General features: G+C 39.1%; 2 protein-coding genes across 3 annotated transcripts; one reads left to right on the top strand and one right to left on the bottom strand.

Annotated features, from left to right (window-relative positions):
- Nucleotides 1–4,563: 4,563 nt before the first annotated feature.
- Nucleotides 4,564–8,710, bottom strand: LOC124267933 (mpv17-like protein 2). Its single transcript, XM_046702927.1, is given in 3 exon segments — nt 4,564–5,825; nt 5,827–5,993; nt 8,585–8,710. Coding segments are annotated over 2 exon segments (759 nt in total). The 5' UTR covers nt 5,955–5,993; nt 8,585–8,710; the 3' UTR covers nt 4,564–5,194.
- Nucleotides 8,711–8,934: 224 nt separating this feature from the next.
- LOC124267932 (protein VASP homolog) lies at nt 8,935–21,111 on the top strand. 2 transcript variants are annotated; one of them, XM_046702926.1, is made up of 7 exons: nt 8,935–8,965; nt 9,964–10,414; nt 11,431–11,491; nt 12,094–12,272; nt 13,057–13,193; nt 13,592–13,698; nt 19,378–21,111. In XM_046702926.1, the coding sequence occupies exons 2-7, from the start codon at nt 9,991–9,993 to the stop codon at nt 19,478–19,480; spliced, it is 1,011 nt and encodes a 336-aa protein (XP_046558882.1). In that variant the 5' UTR covers nt 8,935–8,965; nt 9,964–9,990; the 3' UTR covers nt 19,481–21,111. The 2 variants fall into 2 exon arrangements, with proteins under 2 accessions (XP_046558882.1, XP_046558881.1); XM_046702925.1 differs by lacking the exon at nt 8,935–8,965 and adding an exon at nt 8,972–9,079.
- The last annotated feature ends 756 nt before the right edge of the window (nt 21,112–21,867 follow it).

Raw genomic sequence — 21,867 nt, 5'->3', positions numbered from 1 at the left:
TGCTTTTGAGGCGACCCCTCCTATCTGTTTGTTTTTATAGTGACAGTGAGACTGCATGGTAGCTACATCCTTAATAGTTTCAGCATAAAAGTTATTATTTTTTACGTCAGCTATCGTTTATAATGAATCTACGTCTAATTTCAAATTGGGCATTCAAAACGTGTCCTTTGTAATACAATATCGTCGCACACTAATTTGCATAAAGCCATGGTCTGTTCCAAATAAGTCTTTTTGGACTTCGTACAAAAACCGTATTGCTCATTTCTGCACTAATTTCCCCTCAGTAAAGTCCTTTTTCTCCGTTTCCTATCTCTCTACCACTGAGACTGTAGTTAGGCCGAACTTAGTTTAACAGATATTTCACACTTTCACATGTCAACTACATAAATTGTAGAGATAAATGAGAGAATACAGTTTTTTCGACAGTACTTTAGTAAATTCACTCAGGTCAGATATTTTACTTCCTTCTACTTTGACATATTATTGTTATTCTATGTTAACTTTAACCTATTGTAAATACCTTAACTATAAGTTACCATCCTTCAGGTTTATGTGGAACGAGGCATCCCTTAGTATGTGTCTCATATGTTCTGTATTACAGTTAAGGATTGTTTATTTAATACTGATTGACACTACACTGTTTTGTGACTATTACAGAATGTATAGAGTGTGTCGGATATTTTAACTATTGTATTACGTTCTGAACACTATGCTGTTTGGGACCGTTGCAGAATGTAGATTGTATGAACCCCACTGGGGTGATGTGGAGTGTATGGAACTATTGTTGTGTACATTTAAATATATATGTCGCGATTAATGTAGTATGTGTCGTGTGTAACGAATCTACACGTAATGTTTATTTACTTTCATAGCTGATTGCATTGTTAACATGTTCTAATAATTAATTATACACCATACCATTATTGATTGATTATGTAAAATGATCCTGTGACTGCTGTGTAATAAATTCCTTGTTTATTTTACTCAGGTGTTGTGTTGTGTGTGGGTTGGTATAGTCATGCCTCTTGCCAAGCGAGCTAATTCCCCAACACTTGCGTTTTAACAATAGTGTGCATGTCTGCTTGTGAGAGCGCGACGAATTAAAGCTGGAGACGGACGTTGTTCAGTGACGAAGTGAGTGAGTGAGTGAGGAGTTTAGTTTTACGCCACACTCAGCAATATTCCAGCTATATGGCGGCGGTCTGTAAATAATCGAGTCTGGACCAGACAATCCAGTGATCAACAGCATGAGCATCGATCTGCGCAATTGGGAACGGATGACATGTGTCAACCAAGTCAGCGAAACTGACCACCCGATCCCGTTAGTCGCCTCTTACGACAAGCATAGTCGCCTTTTATGGCAAGCATGGGTTGCTGACGACGTGCATGCGTGTGTATGTGTATGTGCGGCTGCTTGTACTAGCCCAGACTGAAGCTAGTTTTATAGTGCTAGCCCACTGAGATACCATGCCGCAGTGAAGCATGAATACCCCACTCAGACACATTATACTGACTCCGAGCCGACCAGTCCTTGTTGTACCCATTAATGCCGAGCGCCAGACAGGGACCAACAAGTACCATATTTTAACGTCTTTTGGTATGACGCCGTGTGTATCGGCGTCCAGGAGGGAGGTTTGCTGACGTTAACGTTAACCAACGTTTGCCATTTGGAGGCGGGGGGTGTCATAGTTTGGGGTGCGTTTTCCTTTCATCAAAGGACACCTCTCTATGTCATTAATGGTACCCTGACCGGAAATCGCTATCTATGGGAGATTATCAGACCCCTTGTTTTGCAATGTTTACAACGTACCTGCGTCGGATCCATATTCGAAGGTGGCAATGCCCGACCACACCGTGCCCGTGTTGTGACGGACCTCCGTAGACAGAACAATGTTCAGCACATGGAATGCCCGGCATATTCAGCGGTTTAGCCCCTATGGAACATGCTTGGGACAAGTAAGGACGTCGGCTTCGTAACAACCACGCCCCTCCAAACAACCGTGCAGAACTGGCCCAGTATCTCATTGCAGAATGGCAGACAATATCCCAAGCCTTCCTCCAACGTCTGTTGAACAGTATGAGACAGAGGTGTACTGCTTGTCTTACTGCTCGAGGTGGTTACATCCGTTATTAGTCCAAAGTTGGCGTTTGAATTTTCACTTCTGACAGTAGGTCACTTTGACCTTATTGATCAGCAATCACTGACATACCTGCTGTTTTTGTCTCCCGTTATGGTTATCATGAAATGTTGGCTCGAGTTGTTATATGATCGCTACATTTTACTGTTATTTATATTTGTAGTTATGGCCATTAAACGTTTTGACCCCGTAACTTGTTTTGAGTAGTATACCTTGATGGCAGTTTTAGCGTTACACTGACTGACTGAGTTTAGTTTTACGCCGCTTTTAGAAATATTCCAGCAATATCACGGTGGGGGACACCAGAAATGGGCTTAACACATTGTGCCCATGTGGGGAATCGAACCCGGGTCTTCCGCGTGACGAGCCAACGCTTTAACCACTAGACTACCCCACCGCCCCTTTTAGCGTTACAAGCCCCTGTGGCTGTATGTTTGACATAGCTTTAGTTGCATTCGGGGTAAGAGAGATTAGGCACATTGGGAAACAATATATAAATGTAAATGGTGAAACTGGAGTATATTACAGTGAGGTGTGATGTGTTTTACGCCATTTTAGCAATACTTCCAACCGGATATGGGCTTCACATATTGTACCCATGTGGGGATTCGAACCCAGGTCTTCAGCGTGATGAGCAAACGCTTTCACCACTGAGCCACCCCACCGCCTTATCGTAAACATGCTGAGGGTCAAACTGATAACGTAATATAGTACAGGGCCAGTATCTCGTGTTGTGCATGTCAGACAGAGTTGTATAAACAGTCTAAGACTTTTATCTATTCTCACAGTTCTGTCCATCAGGAAAACTTATGTAACTGGACGTACCACATACACATATGTGTTATAACTGTCTCCGACATTCTTAACTTCACTGGTAAACACCTTCCTTGGCACCTCAAAGTATGTCTCAAGGACCACACAATATCTGTCTTGTATCTGTCTGTACATGATAGAACAGGTATAAATAGGGACGGCAGAGGATCAAATAGGACTCTCTGGGTCACCATAATGCACCGGGTTCTTATGTTATTGTGTGGGATTGTTGTGTGGTGTTACATTTGCTTAGTGATATGATCTGCTGTCTTGCGGTTGAAAAACTGAAAAAGAAATGCCCTAAAACAAAATGTAATAGGAAAACAAAACCAAAAAGAACCCACAAAATAAAAACCGAGACAGGGTAATTCCACATCATTGAAACGCCATTCTACATCTTCCACCGGGGACTTCCTGGTCAGCAGGCTCTTGGGCAGGGAAACAGGCCAACGTCCAGCAGCTGGACAGGCTCCACACCTTCAAACAGCAGGGATTGTATGTTAACAGAAATGTTTTGACTGGACAATCTTATGTCCATTTCTCTTTTGTTTTGGACCCCGGAAGATTAGAATTGGTCTTCAGCAACCAACTACTAACGGATTGGGTGGTTAGGCTTGTTGATTGGGTATGCACATGTCAACGTATCCATATAGCGTAGATCGATGCTACTGATGTTAATCATTTGATTGTCTTGTCCATTCCCAATTATTTACAGACTGCCGCCGCTAGAATATTGCCGAGTGCAGCGTTAAACAACAAATAAACAAATACTATATATATCAGGATCTTCACCAACACACAGCATCACACCCTGACTGCCCTATATTACCCAGGGTCCCAGGATATGTGTTTCTGTCTGTCTGTAGCAGGTACAGTGTGTTCCACTTGCAACTGCATGGGGAAGGTTAAAGCCCATTTGACTTCAGGCGTAACTCCAAGAGATTGAGTCTGTCTCTGGTAATGTGAAATATTCCCCTTGAAAGTTCAAGAAAATCTATTATCACTAAGGTGCAACAGCCTTTTTCACTTGTCCTGAACAAACATGAACTTTGAGAATTTGAAAGTGAGCTACTGAACTTGGTGAGGCAAGCTGTAACTACTACAGCATGGACCTTGCATTACTTGTCAGGTTGGGATGTGTAATGTGAGTCGTGTCTGGTGTTCAGATCTGGGGATACCTAGAAGCAGTGGGATGATGATTAGTCTGTCATACAGTCCCTGAAACAAACATATCCAAGAAAGCCTATGCAAGTCTTGAACATGTGGCAAGATAAGATTACCACAGTTCCTGAAAATGAACATATGATGAAGAATGTCTCTGGGCTCCTCTTCATAACATTTTATGATTACAATTCATGAACCCCCTTTTCTATGTATGTTCAGATGTTAGTCTAGATGATGATAACTGGTCCAAGTGCGAGATTCTTTGACCACTGGATCCTGCAGATGCCCCCCAGGTGAGGAACAATGATGTGTGTGCATGCACTAACCCGGACTTATGACCATTTTAAAGTGGTAGAGTGCTGATCAAGATACCACGCCACAGTTTAACATGGACACCCCATCCCAGCCAACAGTCCTTGCTTTACCCCATCAAAGCCAAACAAAACAGTTTTGAGCTAAATAATTTATTCATTTGTCACGATCTGCAGGAAGAAAACCTGAGTATTACCATCTGTGTGTCACATTTCCTGGCATCCAACATACTGCACTATGGCACCTGACTCTGGTGTACCAAGCAGCAGTGTTGGTGTAGGGAAACACGAACACAGACATGCTGACCAGTCACCACTGAATAACAATCTCTCATGATACAGAATTTACTCTCTTAAATATAAAATCTTTATGCAACAAATAAAAGCTTAATGATAAATACTAATAACAGAAAACAATTGTCAACATCCTTCACAACAGAAACATCATTGTACGCGTTCCATGATAATGATGTAACAACAAAATCTCAAGGCACTTGACAGTTAGGGGATGGAGATCTTATCCTTGTGATAGCTGTGGTGACATGTGATACAGGCAGACTAGCTTGGATGAGAAACACATGCTAACAGTCCATCAAGTGGTTTCCAGTGAAGCAGTGAAGCAGTATTTCAAGAAATATATCTTAAAAACATGATAAAGATAAATATAAAGAAATAAATATTCTTCATGTAACTACAGTGTAGCTGATGCTCTTGATGCTGAATTCAAGGAGACCAGCCCCTGAACATGACATAACACCAGCACTGAGCTCATGAAAATATGTATAGTTCACATAAGTCTCCTGACACAGACTCCCCTTTATCCCAGTTTTCTAATTGCATGTCACTATTCACATGCAGCAGCAGAGGGTCCACTTCCTCGTCCAGTTTGGCTACACCTCCAGTGTCCCCACCCTCTGCTTCACGGGTGTGGTCATTGTCTGGATATATTTTATCATAACGCACATACGAAAAGTAACAGTCAAATCCAAATGCAATAGTATTGTCATATAATACACGATATCTTGTAGGCAGAAACAGGAAGTTGATCAGCTGCGCTGGTGGCCAAACTATCCAATCAGCAATATATAATGTTTTGCCCTTTTCAGCCAAGTCCAGCTTGGCCTTGTCCCAGGAGTCACTTTCCATGTAATTTAAACTTAGGAGAAACATTCCGATAAACATGGGTGAACAAACCAACTGATCCATAAGAATTTTCTTGAACACAATCCGGAGAGTCCTCCCTGGCAGCCATCGGTCGAGGAATATGTACCAGTAGTGACAGACCGGCCCCACGAGAAACCCGGTGCAGGACACGTGAAATGTTCGAGTCCTGTCCCATACCCTGTTCTTGTTTTGGCAGATCTGAAAGTTCTGCTGGACAACATCCCGTGTGGCAGAGGCCTACCGTCAGTGCAGTGTTAGTATACAGCAGGTATTTCTTGGAAAATAGTTTCTTGCTTCCAATCCGAAGAGACTTCACTACAGGTTTCCATGCCAACTGAAGGATGCCGTGTCCCAGTTTGTTCATGCTTGGGATAATGGCTGCAGCTACAACATCAAGGTACACCTGACAGAAAAAAAATCACATGTAATTTACCAAAAGAATGTCATGTGAGCAAAACATGTTCGTGGTCCAAAAGACCATCAGTCCGGCAAAGTTACAGGGCCTAGATTTTCGAAGCTCTCTTAACGCTAAGATAGTCGTAAGTTAATGTATGGCACTTACGACTATCTTAGCTCTAAGAGAGCTTCGAAAATCTAGGCCCTGGTCCTGTTTGTATCTACCAGACAATGATAGTCTCAGGAGTGTCACCTGATTCTACTTTTACAAACTCAATGCTTACCAAGTGGAAGAGATTTATAAAAGTTAATGCAGGTTAACTGGAAAGGTTATATTTCTTTTCAGCAGGTGAACTTTTCACCTTTTCATCCGAGTGTTACACACTGACAAGTCATAACACCAGTGAACACAATACAGAAACCAGCCCAGAAGGTAACCACTGTAGCATGCAGGGCTGTGTCGGTGGCTGGTTTGCTTGTAACAACATAAACTCCCTTGTTTTTCCCTATAGCAAGACAAGTCAGACCTGCATAATTTTACTGGACCTAAAGAAAACATGCTAGACATGGACCAGCAGACTAGAGACATATAATTTGTTTACAAACATTGATGAATGTATTACCAACCACAACAAACCCACCTATCCTGCATTCAAATGCTCATGTAAATTCTGCAGAATTTGCATCAGACTCTCAGATTTGGTTCCCAATAACATAGACATCATATCACTCATGGCAGCTTACTGGTGAAATGACAAAATGCAATTAATTTTTTGACAACTGAGCCAAGAAAAGTGGGCTTGAAATTTTAAGGGTGCAAATTAGGAATTGGATAGGGCACACTCTGGCAACATAGTGAAGGTTGATACTTCAAAGTGCTCTAAAGACATCAAAGTGCTTGCCAGATGCCACTGAAGTTATGACAATTCAAATACATGAGATAAGATATTCAATAAGCAATGAACACTAAGGCTGCAATGAATACACTATGTGGCTGAATATGATACGTATCATGAATATTGGGGAACGAAAGAATAATTATTCACTAATACAATATTGTAGTATGTTATTGATGCACAATATGGACACTCATGTTGACAGTGTTAATTTGAGACAGCAATAACCAGTGATCTCATGACACTCAAATTTGGTATGTAATAGTTATAGTTGACTACCATGTGCGGCCTTGACAAACTAACATGACTTGTGCTACTACAAGGCTAGTACATATTCCACTCTAGCATATCTAACTTTGAAAAAGAGCATAAGTGTTCAAGTAAAACACACTCCGTTAAAAAAATCATAAATATTTGTTAATATTCGGTTCTGGTGACTGAATTCATGAAGAGATACGGTTCAATTCACCGAATCGTAACAGCCTTAATGAACACATATTTCAAAACATATTTTTTCACTGCCACACATTTTAATTGAACGTGATCTGATGATAATTGTGCATCTGAGCACACACATATTCAATGATGCTGCAATTTGTAAACTAATGACATGTGACAAATCATCTTATGTTCATCTGCTTTCAACCTGACTGTTATGCAGGGTTCTATAATTACTTGAACTAACAATTGCCAGATCAGCTTGACTTGCTGAGGGAGATATTATCACAATAAAATGAAGACATGGTCATTTGACCATTCAAGTGCCAAAAGAAACATATGTTCTCAAAAGTAAAAATAAGTTTTAGTAAATTGGAGAAATACTTTTTTGATTTATGAAAACCCAGTACAAAACAATACACAGAGCGGAACGGTAGGAAATTTAAAAAATCCCTGTTTTGATATACAATAGTTCTCAATGCCCACATCAACTGTTTCATCAACAGATCCAACGTCTCTGGTTTAAATAATTGCTGTCAGTTGCTGGAGGATGAGATTCTCAATGATGAGAGAGAAGGAGATCTTGATGCACCAGCCTACACACTGGTCCAGGATGGCTCTCAGAAAGCCAAACCAAATCTATAGCTCTTTTGACTTTCCTTTGGCCCTTTCGACTTTTCTTTGGTCTTTTTGACTTTTCAGTTTTGGCCCTTTTGTCCTTTGACCCTTTTGACTACAACCCACTGCATCGCTACAAACCAGTTAGTCTCTCATACAGACCCTGAAACAAATATATCCAAGAAAGCCTATGCAAGTCTAGAATATGTGGCAAATCTAGATTTCCAAGGTTTGAAGAAAGTCTGTGGGCTCTTTTTCATTATGTATTAAGATCATTATTTATGTTCCGTTTTTTTCTGCAAAATATGTTGATTTCAGAGACTAGATGTTAGTCCACGAACCAAACTGTACTGAACTGTGCTTAGTTAAAGCAGGCTCGGAATTCACTTTGCTAACAGTAACACCAAGTCTGGTCTCATGGACCAGGGAAAATATATTTCTCTCCCGAGTCTCCAGAGTTTATGAATGGTATTATGTTTATACGGACCCATAGTTTTATTAGGTTTACTTAGTTACATTTTGGAGCATTAGAACTGGTTTAGTCTAAATAGCCTAATGAATTATAAACTTACTTCGAAGGTTGCTAGAGACAATCAGGTTTACTGGCAAACCGCTGCTGTAATATGCGTAATTAATGTGATCATACCTTGTTCTCGTGGTGATGTCAGAACCAACTTCACCCGTCTGAGTTCTTGCACCCACCCATCTTGTCTATACACCGGCCCCTCTCACTCAAGGTCTTGCGGGTGATCCTTACGAAAGCATGACCAACATACGGTACAAAATACTATCAGTAAATCTAAAACGAATAATACTTATAATATTTCAGTAACACTTTGTGAAGAAATAGAAGATATTTATTGCCCTTCTTACTATTAATAGTGTACCTGGGCATAGTACCACAACGGTAATGGGTATTTAAACAAATAATATTGATAATCAAATCCGTTTTCTTTCCCGAATCCAGGTAAGAATTCATATTTTTGTGTATACCAAACGGAAGTACAGCGCCACCTAGAAGCGCCAAGTAAGTGTACTTTTTACAAACATGTGGAAAGCACACCTATTAGATTAGCAGACATTATTTGTAACGTGATTATCTTTTGTGGAACTAACGTATTTCATTATTGGGTTTTCAAAGGTACTTGTTACTGAATGTTCATGGATCGACTGCAATCATTCCGAGTCGTTTTTAGACTGAGTTCCTTCGTTGTTGATTGCTACATGAATTGTTTCAATGTTTGTGAACATATCTGAATCTTGAGTGTTTTTCAGCCTGGTCTCATTGTGATTGCGTTTATGTCCTTGTGATTTGGCAAGTTACACTGTTTTAGGTGCACTTGACTTTTGTGTATAAATTCTGGAAATTATGTTCATTTTAGAAACAGAGTATCCTGTTCCAAGTTAACCATTCTCCCTATTTTAAGAAAATTTTCTAGAGTCTAAATCAGTCATTAACTATTCATGTGAATAACCTTGATGTAAAACGTAACAATGATGTTGGATAACAGCAAAATATGTGAAGTTTGATACAAAGAAGCAGCTTGATAAGAGTGGCGTATGCTGCTAATATAGGGCAGGATGGTATACAGTTAACTGATGTTTCAATCGTACTTGCCCGATGTTTAAGGGATAATAATGTAGTTATTTTGTATTGATTGATACAGGTGTATACATCAATTATCATATCACAAGAATTTAGTAGTGTGTAAGCACTAATGTAGAATGCTGATATTGTCATGTCTGTGTGCCTTTTATGGATTCCTTAATTTCTACAGAACTGATGGTTTATATGAAACCAAATAAGGTGTCACACAAACTGAGTAACATGAGCCGATGCCAGAACATGGTCAATTATGTATTCGTTATTGAGTTTTCACATTCCTTGAAATTATGAATGGTCATGTTTTGAAGTTGTTCCTGACCTTGGGGATTACATTTTTTCAGTATTAGTATTCAACATGTTGAAGCGGGAAATATTTTTGTATTTTGGATTTGAATATGTCTTGATTTCATTTTTTGCAGAGAAGAGCTTCAAGTTATTGATACTGCATGATGATGAGACCACCAGGCATGCGACCTCCGGGAATGGGACCACCCAGAATGAGGCCTCCAGGGCCTGGTCCCCAAGGACCACCTCGACCCATGGGACCTGGTCCACGTGGACCACTGAGGCCAGGACCACCAGGGCCACAGGGTCCACTTCGACCACCAGGTCCGGGGGGACCACCAGGACCTGGGCCCGTCAGCAGTAATACAAATGATCCAGCATCTGCCAAGTCTCGAGTGTTTGTTGGAAATTTGAACACTTTTGCTCTAAATAAAGAAGATGTAGAGCAAATCTTTATGAAGTTTGGCTTAGTCACTGGGATATCCATGCACAAGGGTTATGCATTTGTACAGTATGGGAGAGAAATGGAGGCCAGAATAGCAGCAGGGGCTGAAGATGGGAAGACCTATGCTGGTCAGGTTATTGGTGGGTATCCAGCTATACAGACTAGCTACAGTTTCCATCTGGATGTTTTTCTAGCTTGTGTTGTGTTTGCAGACTAACGTAGGCTTCTACATTGGATATCATGATTGTCAGTGTAGGAGGTAAACACTAACAATAACATGTGGGGAGTACATCAGTGATGGTATTGCTGCAATATTGTTAAATGTAAAACCATACTCACCCCAATTTGTGTACACTGATGCACCTGATTATCACTGAGTTGTCTGGTCCAGACTTGATTATTTACTGCCTGCCATCATATTGCTGGAATATTGCTGACTGTGGTATTAAACATGAAACGAACAATGCATTCTTACTCCATCTCTAATAAATTTGGAGAGTAAGCTATGTTTTTGTTTGTTGTTTAAGACAGCACTCCGCAATATTCCAGCTGTATGGCAGCGATCTGTAAATAATCCATTCCTGATCAACAGCTTGAGCATCAATCTACACAGTTTGCAATAGGTTATGTAGTCACCATGTTTTATCAACATATCAAGTAACGGAGTATTCCAAGATAGAGAGATACCATCAAGTCCTCCGACCAGTATGGACAGAGGTCACAGTGCACAAATAGCTTTTCTCACTTGACTTCGTGTGCAACGTTTCATGTGTGTGGTGTACTCTGCACAATACTTTCAGTCTAGTCAGTGTAAAATTCATTTTATTGAATAGTGTTTGTATGACATCCCTTGGGTATACGTGAGTCTACATGTCCTAATGTCACAAGCTGACAACAGCCAGGGTGGGGGTAGGGGAGAAGAAGTGTCATTATGTACACAGACCAGTTAAGAATATTTCATGTATAAGAAGATGCTGATTGGTGATCTAATGTGTTAAATATGTCATACACTGACAAATTTCCAAAATGTATTGACTGCCTTTACATCATTAATCATAATATGCATAATCCTTCATTATGTCCACTAATCTGTATCAAGTGAATCTGTGTACTTCTGGGTGACATTAACAGAATTAACATAATGTTACTTCTTCAGCAACAAATATAGCCTCTGAACCAAGGGGTCGTGGTATCAAGAAAACACCTCCCAATGAAAGGTGAGTTGCAGCCCTTCTTTGTAACATGGGCACTTTGTTTCTCTAATTTGATAGAACCATTATACAAGTATTAACACACTTCAATATCAACATAAACATGACATGGTCAGAGACGGTGTAATTAAGATGGGACCAGTAATGTGTCCTTGTGTACTACCATTTCTACCACTTTCACTATTTCAGCAGTAGATCATTTCACCTGACTTTTGAAATGTGATCGGTCCTTGTAATGTAATGTCCTTCTGAGTGAAGTTTGTTATAACTGTAACTGCATTGTTTGTATTATTAGTGTTTCTCTTTGCAAATCTGAAATATTGGTTAATGTTATTGTGATCTGGACAGGGAATGTTTAGATTATGTAAAGATCTATTTTGAATTTTGTTTCTGATATGTTTGGTAAATCTGTAAAGATAAATCTGTATACAAGAAGGTTCACCATGTTGACCTTACTCCACATATATGATGTCAAAGACTTTTCACAATCACGGAAAATCAGTGAAAAATTAACTTAATTGGTAAAATTAACTGGTACTGTCAATAACTACAATGTCTCTTCCTACTTGTTAGTATGTAGAATGTTTCATGTAGTATCATGTTTCCAGGCGTCCAAGTTTGAACTCCAAGCCAACAACACCCACAACTCCGTCAGTCAACTCCAGCATGAAGCGCACCCTGGTGACACTATCTGGCGACACATCAGAACCCCCTGCCAAGAAGCCCACCCCATCCCCCAGCACGTCCAGTAACGCCACCAAGTCGAAAATCTCCTCCATCAACACAGGTGGGGATAACATTGAGGGAATGCAGCCAGTCTCATTGGAGTCAGGCATTTTACAAAAAAGATACCCTTTTCTTGAAGATCTGACAGCATATTAGACACTTTAACTGATCACATAAGATAAAAAAAAATCGTTCTCAAATAAGATTGTTATGTGCATGGAGATGTAAAAAAATTCTGTGACATAAGAGGGACGGGAATCCTCAACACATTTGTCTAAATGAAGGTCCATGTATAATAATAACACTGAGAAATACTAAAAGTGATAAGATGATCCCACAGTGTCAGGTACAGGCTGCTGTAGACAGTGATGTAGGGACATTGCTTCTGTATACCTGTCACCTGTGAAGACTTGGTTGACACGTGTCATCGGTTCCCAATTGCGTAGGTCAATGCTCATGCTGTTGATCACTGGAATATCTGGTCCAGGCTCGATTAGTTACAGACCGTTCGCCATATAGCTGGAATATTGCTGAGTGCGGCGTTAAACAACAAAGCAGCCAACAAGGTCCTGGACCGACAGGATATCGCTACTGCATTTCTCATAAATAATATACATACAAATACGGTGATACCGTAATGTGTGTACTGTTACCTTGATGATAGCAGTAGGGTACACAGGCATTATCATACTAATGCACACACTACTTCATTGTGGGATTCAAGTTACTCATTTGGTTGAGACATTATAACGGCGGTTCGTAAATAATCCAGTCTTACAGAAAGCAGCGTAAAACCATACTCACTCACTCACTCTGACTGATAACAAGTTTGTGTTCTTTTGCAGCCGGGTGGATGTTCTTATATGTGGTAGGTGCAAGCTCCAGTTCAACAGTCTACACAGTCTGGCACAACACAAGAAGATTCCCTGTCGACTACGCTTCAGCTGCCAATGTCAGAAGAACCCTCCACCTACAGTGTCAGGTAGGGATGTCATCCTGTATAATGATGTCATTATTTTAAGTCAATAGTGAATACACGTTTAACATCTATACTATTGTAATAATCATACTTCAAAATAACGTTTACAAGGCAAGCAATAACAAAAATACAAACAACATTTCAACCAAACACATGTTTAAATTCACTGCTAGATTTAATGTTACTAATGGATGAAGCTGATCCAATAAATGTCCAAAGTTGTGTTTTCTGTGTTATGATTGTCCATCTTAACCGCAGTAAAATTTTAAGATTTGGGTTCAAGAAAATTAACCTTTGCATGTATACTGATGGAGAAAACAGCTGACCACTGGAATAGTTGTATTTATATGAAGAAGAGTAGGATTGGGGTTTGTGTCTGACACTTAACATCTCTGTTCCAGATGAGCCCTCGCAGTTGTTGTGTGCATCCTGTGAGGCCCAATTTAACACTGCATGGTCCCTTGTACAACATTGCCAGGCTGAACACGCTGTCAAGATCTTCAAGACGGTAAGCTGTCAACTTTGCTGCATACTTAGGGCAGTTCACAAGTTTGATTGATTGGTGGGTCTGGCTTGGTGATTTGGTCCACTGCATGTCAGCTCATCCAGTGATAATGACTCATAATATCGATCACTGGATCGTCTAGTTGACACCTGATACTTTACAGGCCACCATTACAAAGGTAGAATATTGCTGAGTGTGGCAATTAAACAAGAAACAGCAATCAGGTGTCTTAGCGGTCTCAGTGCTCGCTTGTCATCCTGAAAGACTAGCTTGAATTCCCAACTTGGATACAATGTATGAAGCCAGTATTAATGTTAGGAATACCTCATGGCCATGGATTCCTCTTTTGGCTATATTCCCACTGTAATATCTGTAAAAATCTTTAGACGTCCTCTTCACTGCCAACATATGTAATAATTGTGTTTCAAAACCTGTCCTCTGCACTAATGCAATTAGTTGCACTACATACAGTGTCACTACATACAGTGTCACTTCTGTCCAGTGTGTTAGATCAGCTCTGGCCTACATGACGGGTTCTCTGTCTTTGTACTCACCCAATACTAAAGCAGCCTATGATGTCATTTTCACTGGATGGTTTAACAATAGACCGATCCAGTCCCGGCCGAATAAGCCCCGCCCACTTCGTTTTTGACGTTAGGGGGGACAACCACTGACTAATCACAATGGCGTCACCGTCGGCGAAACATACGTGATTGCGAACGTTGTTGGTGAATTCTGCTTGTGGCACTTTGGTATCCGCCGTTTGTGATTGATATTTAAAGAGGAAAGTTATACGTACTATATTTATCCCCTGCCACCCATTTAGCTCGAAGCGGGGGATATAGTATTAGGCTCCGTCCGTATGTACTACGAATTGGAATATCTTAAGAACCGTTCACTAGATTCTTTTCATATTTGGTACCTGGGTTCATCACACTATAAGAAAGGTCCAAGTCAGCTTTGGTGATCTTGACCTTCATTTCAAGGTCACAAGGGGACTTTCACGTTTTACCTGCATGTTAAGCTTTCTCAAGAACCGTTCACTGGATTTTCTTATATTCAATACCAAGCTTTATCTCGGGAAAGTGCAGGGCCCAGTTAATTTTGGTGACCTTCATTTAATTTTCAAGGTCACAGAGACACTTTTAAAGATTTCAGCATGTTAAATTGCTTGTTAAGATAGTCAGCAAGATATCGCAAAACATATTCAGTGGATTTTCTTCATATTTGACACCAAGCTTCATCTAGGGAAGGCCCAGGGCCCAGTCAATTTTGGTGACCTTCACATAATTTGTAGGGTCACGACGACACTATGAAGATTTCAGAATGTTAACCTGAATTGTCAGCGAGATATTTTAAGAACGGTTCACTGGATTTTCTTAATAGACTTTCAAGACCTCCCTTGAATTTTTATCAATAAGCAATTTCTTTAGTACTAGTTTTGCATATTTTATACACTATGACATTCATGTCAAGGTCAAAGACAGTCTTGAAAATATGTGTATGTTTGAACAACTAAAGAGCAAGATAATGTTTTTGTTGACATTGAACTACATCTTAAACTTTCATTACTTTATAAGTTTGATTTGATAATTTGCGGCGGGGGATTATGTCACCTTAGTGACAATGCTTGTTTTAATATATTTTAGTTGACAGATTGCAATTGGCGAGCCTCGGCCAGCTGCTCAGAGTGGGAAGCGTATTTTCTTTTGAACCAAATAATGTATTCGTCTAAGATATTAGAAGGGGAAGGGTAACTGAATTATGTTGTTTGGTTGTTTTTTTCTCTCAAATATTCCCATCGTAATTTTATAAAAAACGTTCAAGTTGCAGACCGTGTCGGTATCTACACATGTATAAATAGATTGTCTACACCGCGCCTGTATTATTTTATCCTAATCAATAATGTGAAAACTCTACCTTTTAATGAACAAAGCAGAAAAAAGTATTTCCCGTCTACTACTTCATACACCTTATTTGTCTGTATATATTAATGTAAACAAATCAATCACAGCATAACCTATTTGATCTTATGTGGAAATCTTGGGAAAAGTTATTGGGCTTGTAAACAGTAAGGCTGTAACGATTCACTTGCATATTCAGTGAATCGAACCGTAGCCCTTCATGAATTCAATTCGTTATTCGTGGTCACCAGAACCGAATATTAACGAATATTTATGATTTTTTTAAGGGAGCATGTTTTACTTGAACCCTTATGTCCTTTTCCAAAGTGAGATATGCAAGAATGGAACATGTACTAGCATTGCAGTAGCGCAAGTCATGTTACTTTGCCAAGGCAGCACATGGTACTGTCAACTACTAGTATAACTATTACATACCAAATTTGAGTTTCATGAGATCATTGGTTATTGCTGTGACAAATTAACACTGTCAACATGGATGTTCCATATTGTGCATCAATCACTTAACTACAATATTGTATTCGTGAATAATTATTCGTTTTCGTTACCCAATATTCATGATACGTATCATATTCACCACATAGTGTATTCGTTGCAGCCCTAGTACACAGTATGTTTTCATGGATGTATCTGGACATACCCAGAAGGAACTATTCAGCAGCTAATCTTCAGCAATTCTCAGTAAAATTTCCCTCTTCAAAATCTGTACACCATCCAGAAATGAAACTGAATATAAGGAACTCCATTTTTTTAATCACCCTTTCCAATATATTTTTGTATGTGTACTTTGTTGTGGAATCCTAATTTACAAACTTCCACAGTACTGGACCTCATGAACTGCCAGCATTTATGTACAGGTATGTCACAGCACCAGAACACAAAGAACCCAAGATACAGTCTGCACCTGAACACTGACCCATCTTCCAGAAATAGGAAACCTGTGACGCAAAATCTTTGAACTGTGGATCGACAGTTATCCAAACAATTAACTAGGATTGAAATAGAATGTTACACAAAATACAAATATACTGCTTTTTCTTCAGAGATATTTAACTGCTAACTACTAGTGCTGGTATTGGCATACAACCTGCGATATGATACATCACGGTACTAACATTTCACTCACGACGATATATTGCCAAAGTATTGTGCACTGAAGCTGTGATACGATATGAATCCCGATATAAGGGTGGCGATACGATACGTATCACGATATTAAAATATTTAATTCTAACACCAAATATAAAACGCCATAAGATCAAAACAAAACCATTTTACAGTATTTCGTCAAATTCCGTCACACCACTACTAACTACTAATGTAAGTAAGGTATAAAGAATATATCCTAGGTTCAAAGCGTTTTTTCAATAAAATTAGTTACTGACATTATTGCTTCTTTAACAATGATACTCTTTGTTTTATTGGATCTGAGACCATATCCCTAAGGGACATAAAACTAATTTTGATCTATTTCCTCTTCTCAGATACTTACTAGTGTCATCAAAAATATATTAAAGTTGTTCCAAAATCTGGTAAAAGTCATAACAAAAGTTTAGGAAAACACACATGAAAATGTCCTGAAGCTTTCACCTCCGCAAACCAGTGTGCAAATTAATATGAAGCTCATTTTCCAAATAACCATCAACAAACCTTGAACAATTTGTCCAAAACCAACATCTTAATAAACACTACTTGGCTGAGTCTCTTTATATATTGGTAACCTCCTCAAAAGCTGATGATTTCTAAGAAGTATTACATAAAATCTGGGTTAAATATATGTTTCATTATTCATTCCAGTTACATGAAAAGTCAACTGAGAATTTTGTAAGTTAGTCTGTTCCAAGACTGAATAATGCCTGACCAGGGTGTTACCAAGACATAGCCTTTGGTTTTTTTTAAATTCTCTGGATGTTGAAATAACTTTATTTTGAGTTATGATACTAGTAATCACTTTCAGAATAATCTTATCAGTAAATATATTATTAAAAATACCAAAGATATCTAAAGCAGAAGCCAACAAGTTAGTTAATTAGTACCAAGTGATTGTTCTGCCATGATAAGTATATAGTGTTTGTTTGCCTAGTTCTGCCTTAAAATCACATGAATCTGATATGCCAGTCAATTAAGTAACTATTTATAATTGAATAGATTATGAATTTTTATTTTATTACCTTTCCACGTTTACTAAAGGACGCAATATTCTTAAAACATGCCTTGCTATCATTTCCAGTGAATTGATTAAAATGACAGTTATGTTATTACTCCTAGAATATACCAATGGACCTCCCCCTACTTGTAAAAAAATTATGTTGTAACAAAACAAAAAGTCAAAACAAATAATGTTCTCATAGTTAAGAAATACACTTTTATTTCACTCCGTCCAATATTCCAGAAAGTCACTATTCTCCTCACATAGTGTTCGTCTCCGATCCACATGGAGTAAGGTAATTCAATTCAAGGTCCCATCTCCTTATAGAAATTCTGAAATATTTAAGGCATGGTTTTATAGACTCTCATTTGAATTAATTTTGATATTTGTATATTGCGTGATAGGCAACTGCTGACACTGACAATACTTCCGTTTAAATAAAAAAAATATTACTCCTCGACTACTTTGTACTATTAACAGATACTGTACAGTACTGCAGTAGGCATTCAGATTGTGCTTTTGAAACTATAAAACATCCTAAAATGTGTGACAAATTTAAGAATATCAAAGAGCGAAGGCAACAATATCAACCACATTGTTCTTTAATGTAACAAGTTTTGCTATTTCGTCGACCCTAACCGAAATCAGATCGCTGTCAGATTTGTTTACATTGTGTCACAGCTTTCTCGCCCGTCTCATTTGAGCTTTATGGCGTACCAACTCAATGCCCAGTAGTGACAAAAAACGTTAAGCAAAAACAATTTTGAAGTTAAAGAATTGTCCGTGTTTATAACCCTTGCAGAGTCTTAAACTGCTATTTGTTATCATCAATTGGTAATGATTTTGCACATGTGCAAAAGTGTGGAAATTCGTGCAAATTCTCATCTGCAGGCAGACGTAGGTTTCGTGAACGATGGTGCAGACATTTAACTGATCGTTTGGCCTATCACGCTCCTTGATCCGCCTCAATTCCTTTTTTCTTGACCATAATGGTTTTGTTAAAGGTACACATCAAATCTCAGCAATATGTTATAGATATAGCGAGTGTAAATGGCATAATTCAAAGCACATCGCTTCTGAGGCATCGTTTGACCCCAGAAATAAGTCTGACAAATCCACACAGTGCGCCCGGTCTGCTGATTGGCCAAATTGACGGTTGCGCCAGTTTTGATTGACAGACTGGATCGGTCTATACCATGCAAATTCTCAAAATGAAATTTATCAGTTGTGTGGTGAGCATTACTGGAACCACCAGTGAAACCAAAGTTAAATGCTACTCAGTAATAGCTATGAAACATACAGTTTTTACCATTTATATTTCTTCAACTATTCACAGCCAAGTCTGGAGTACAAACTCTTTCAGTTCCCTACTGGGACATATTGGCCCAAGTCAGCGATACTGAAATCCTCGGAAGTAACATGTTTACTTCCATTTCCAACCATGCCAGACACCCTTGAAGATTTGGGTTAGAATTGGTCTTCCATAACCCATTCTGGTCGTAGGAGGCAACTAATCGGATGGTCAGACTCGCTTATACAGTGTTAACTATGGTTTGATTTCTTGATTTTGTCGTGATGCCCTTACCATGTTGGTTGCTGTGTCTGTTCCAGGAGGACGAGGACAAAGAAGTGTCAGGGAAGAGTGAGGAAAACGGTGATGACAGCACACTTCAAAACAAGACTGGGGCAACAAAGAAATGATCCTGTTCTTTAGTTCACTCATCATTTGATGTAAATTTCGACCGACAGCCATGTATTTCAACACTGACGCCATCCCATCAACAACAGAGGGTACTGTGACAAGTGGTCATACCTATTTGGTACCATTCCGTTTTGCAGTCACCTTGAAACACCAACCCTCATCTACTTTTGAATGTATGGCATCATTACAGATCCCATTTGCTATGAGAAACATGTTCTGTCTCCATCAGCACACAAGCTTCAGTACTTCAGGCTCTTGTATGATCTGCTCCCCTCCATCACTGTGAATACTGACAGTCGCTTCGCACTATATTTGTATAAACCAAAGAATGCAGCAATACTCCACAAGGGAGACAACTCTGAGTGCACTAATTATAGTGCGTCATGCCGTAGCCTTGCACCTATCTGCTCTATAAGTGTGATGCAGTTGTCGGGTTTGCACAATACACTGAGTAGGGTCCAATTTGCATCTATGAGCTATTAAAGACTTCATCATTAGAGTGCACTACTTTGTAGAACAGTGCTGTATGTATTCACTGTGAGTGTTGGGGATGGTAGTTCATACAAGCACATGAAGTAGCCTTGTTATTCTGTATATACACTGAACTTCAGCAGTCGGCTCATTTCACTATAGAAGTTGATGCCAAATTATGATTTTATCTTGTGCTTGTCATGTTACTAGATTGTCACTTGTGATTTTAGCCTGATTTCTGAACTTGAATGTAATATATGCATATGGTATTGACTGGTCTATACATGGGTCATGTTTGTAGACAGAATTTTATGTCATCCCTGTGTAGGGCGACCTACTGAAGAACACGGTACTACACTGAGAGGATGGCCAACACTGGTATGTTTGTAGAGGTGTATTCAAGACTTGTAATGGCAGCTTCAATATGGAGGAACAAGGGGAGTTAGCTGCAGACCATGCGATGTTGTCACACTAAAGTGTCATACCATGCACGTGACTACGTTATCTGGTACTTGGATAACATTCACGCCTGCTTCAAACCCATTTAGGATGGGTCAAATAGGGTGTATATGTTTATAACATTGCTCAATGCCTGTTAGAAACGGTACTTGTGTTTTGGATAACCCGTCATTTCACTCCCATTCCTGGCATTTTTATCACATCTGTAATTATTCGTCAACACTCATATAAGAACTTATTTTTTAATGATTTATTTTCTTTACCTACTTACTTGCACATAGCACTTAGCGTGTTACCATAGTTACCTGAAACACAAGTATTATAATTTGAGCAATAGTTTACATCTCAAAGTGTCCACAAGTCAGGTTTGTTCAGGTTAATAGAGTAATGCCCCGGAGGACATCTTCACCAATACCAGTATTTCTAGCCCAAAGTCTGGACCACGGGAATTAGTGATATTTGTGGATCCAAATCTGTATCCTTGAAACCTGTATGACAGATGGGTATGGTTGTGATTTAGATGTAAGACGTTTCAGGAGTGTGCTTGGGTCTCAACCAAACACTCCCACAAAATACAATATTTTCTACTGGTATTATTATTATCCTAATGCAATGTATGAAATAAGGCTCCTCTGACTGCCCAAGATGGGCTAGATTTCTGACGGACGGTCTAAATTAACAACTAGCCAGCCCGATGGTCTGGTAATTTATTTTTGGATATTCCATACATCTGAGTAAATTCACCATGTCTTGGTGTCTGGTCTGGTTATATCCATTTTGGGCTGGTAACATTTTGAAGTTATCAGCCCTGATCTCTGGCTGGGTTTGGGGCTTATTTCATACACTGCCTAATGTCAAACAAACATACTTTCGATGGTCACCAAAACAAATGAAGCAAAATGTCCAACTACTTGCCCACATTAAATATTCAAGAGTTATTTTCTGAGAACTATTTTTAAGTGATAGTTAAGCCAGTTAAAGCCAGTGTGGCAATACTTTCAAACTTGTTCCTTATCCTCCCTTGTGTTTTGTTTGTTTCCATGTCCAGTATATAGGGGTTTAACAGTAAACAGACTAGCTAATTCTGTATGACCCAAATAATGATATTAAGCATTGTTACAAATCAAAAAATGTAGTTTGTGCTATTTTAAATTTTTTTTCATATCATAGTGTACATTTTGTCATAGTCCTATGTAAATATGTTGATTGTCATCTCACAAGTTGTAAGGATGGGAGCATGTTCAAATGATGTTAAGATTTCCAGGTAGTCGTTGATGTCAGGGGGTGGTAATTAGGAATTCACACCTGAGTTGCACATACCGCATGGGGTAATTAAATAACATTTGTTTTAGAACTCTGTGACTCATGAATGGGAACTGTAAGATCCAATTAAGAGTATTAAATTAACTTTTGCTCGAAGTCCTGTATTGTTTTGTGTTTTAGATAGCATTAAAGCTTTTCATTTTTTA

The sequence above is a fragment of the Haliotis rubra genome, unplaced genomic scaffold (genome assembly GCF_003918875.1).
Source record: "Haliotis rubra isolate DU_JTF1 unplaced genomic scaffold, ASM391887v1 Scf135, whole genome shotgun sequence".
Taxonomy (NCBI): domain Eukaryota; kingdom Metazoa; phylum Mollusca; class Gastropoda; order Lepetellida; family Haliotidae; genus Haliotis; species Haliotis rubra.
Note: the sequence above shows the minus strand (reverse complement) of the source record. Positions and strands in the feature narration are given on the sequence as shown.

Coding starts and splice junctions, on each gene's coding strand:
- LOC124267932 (XM_046702926.1), top strand. CDS start 9,991: ATGATGATGAGACCACCAGGCATGCGACCTCCGGGAATGGGACCACCC. Junction 11,492..12,093: donor AAAACACCTCCCAATGAAAG/GTGAGTTGCAGC, acceptor TCATGTTTCCAG/GCGTCCAAGTTTGAACTCCA. Junction 12,273..13,056: donor AATCTCCTCCATCAACACAG/GTGGGGATAACA, acceptor GTTCTTTTGCAG/CCGGGTGGATGTTCTTATAT.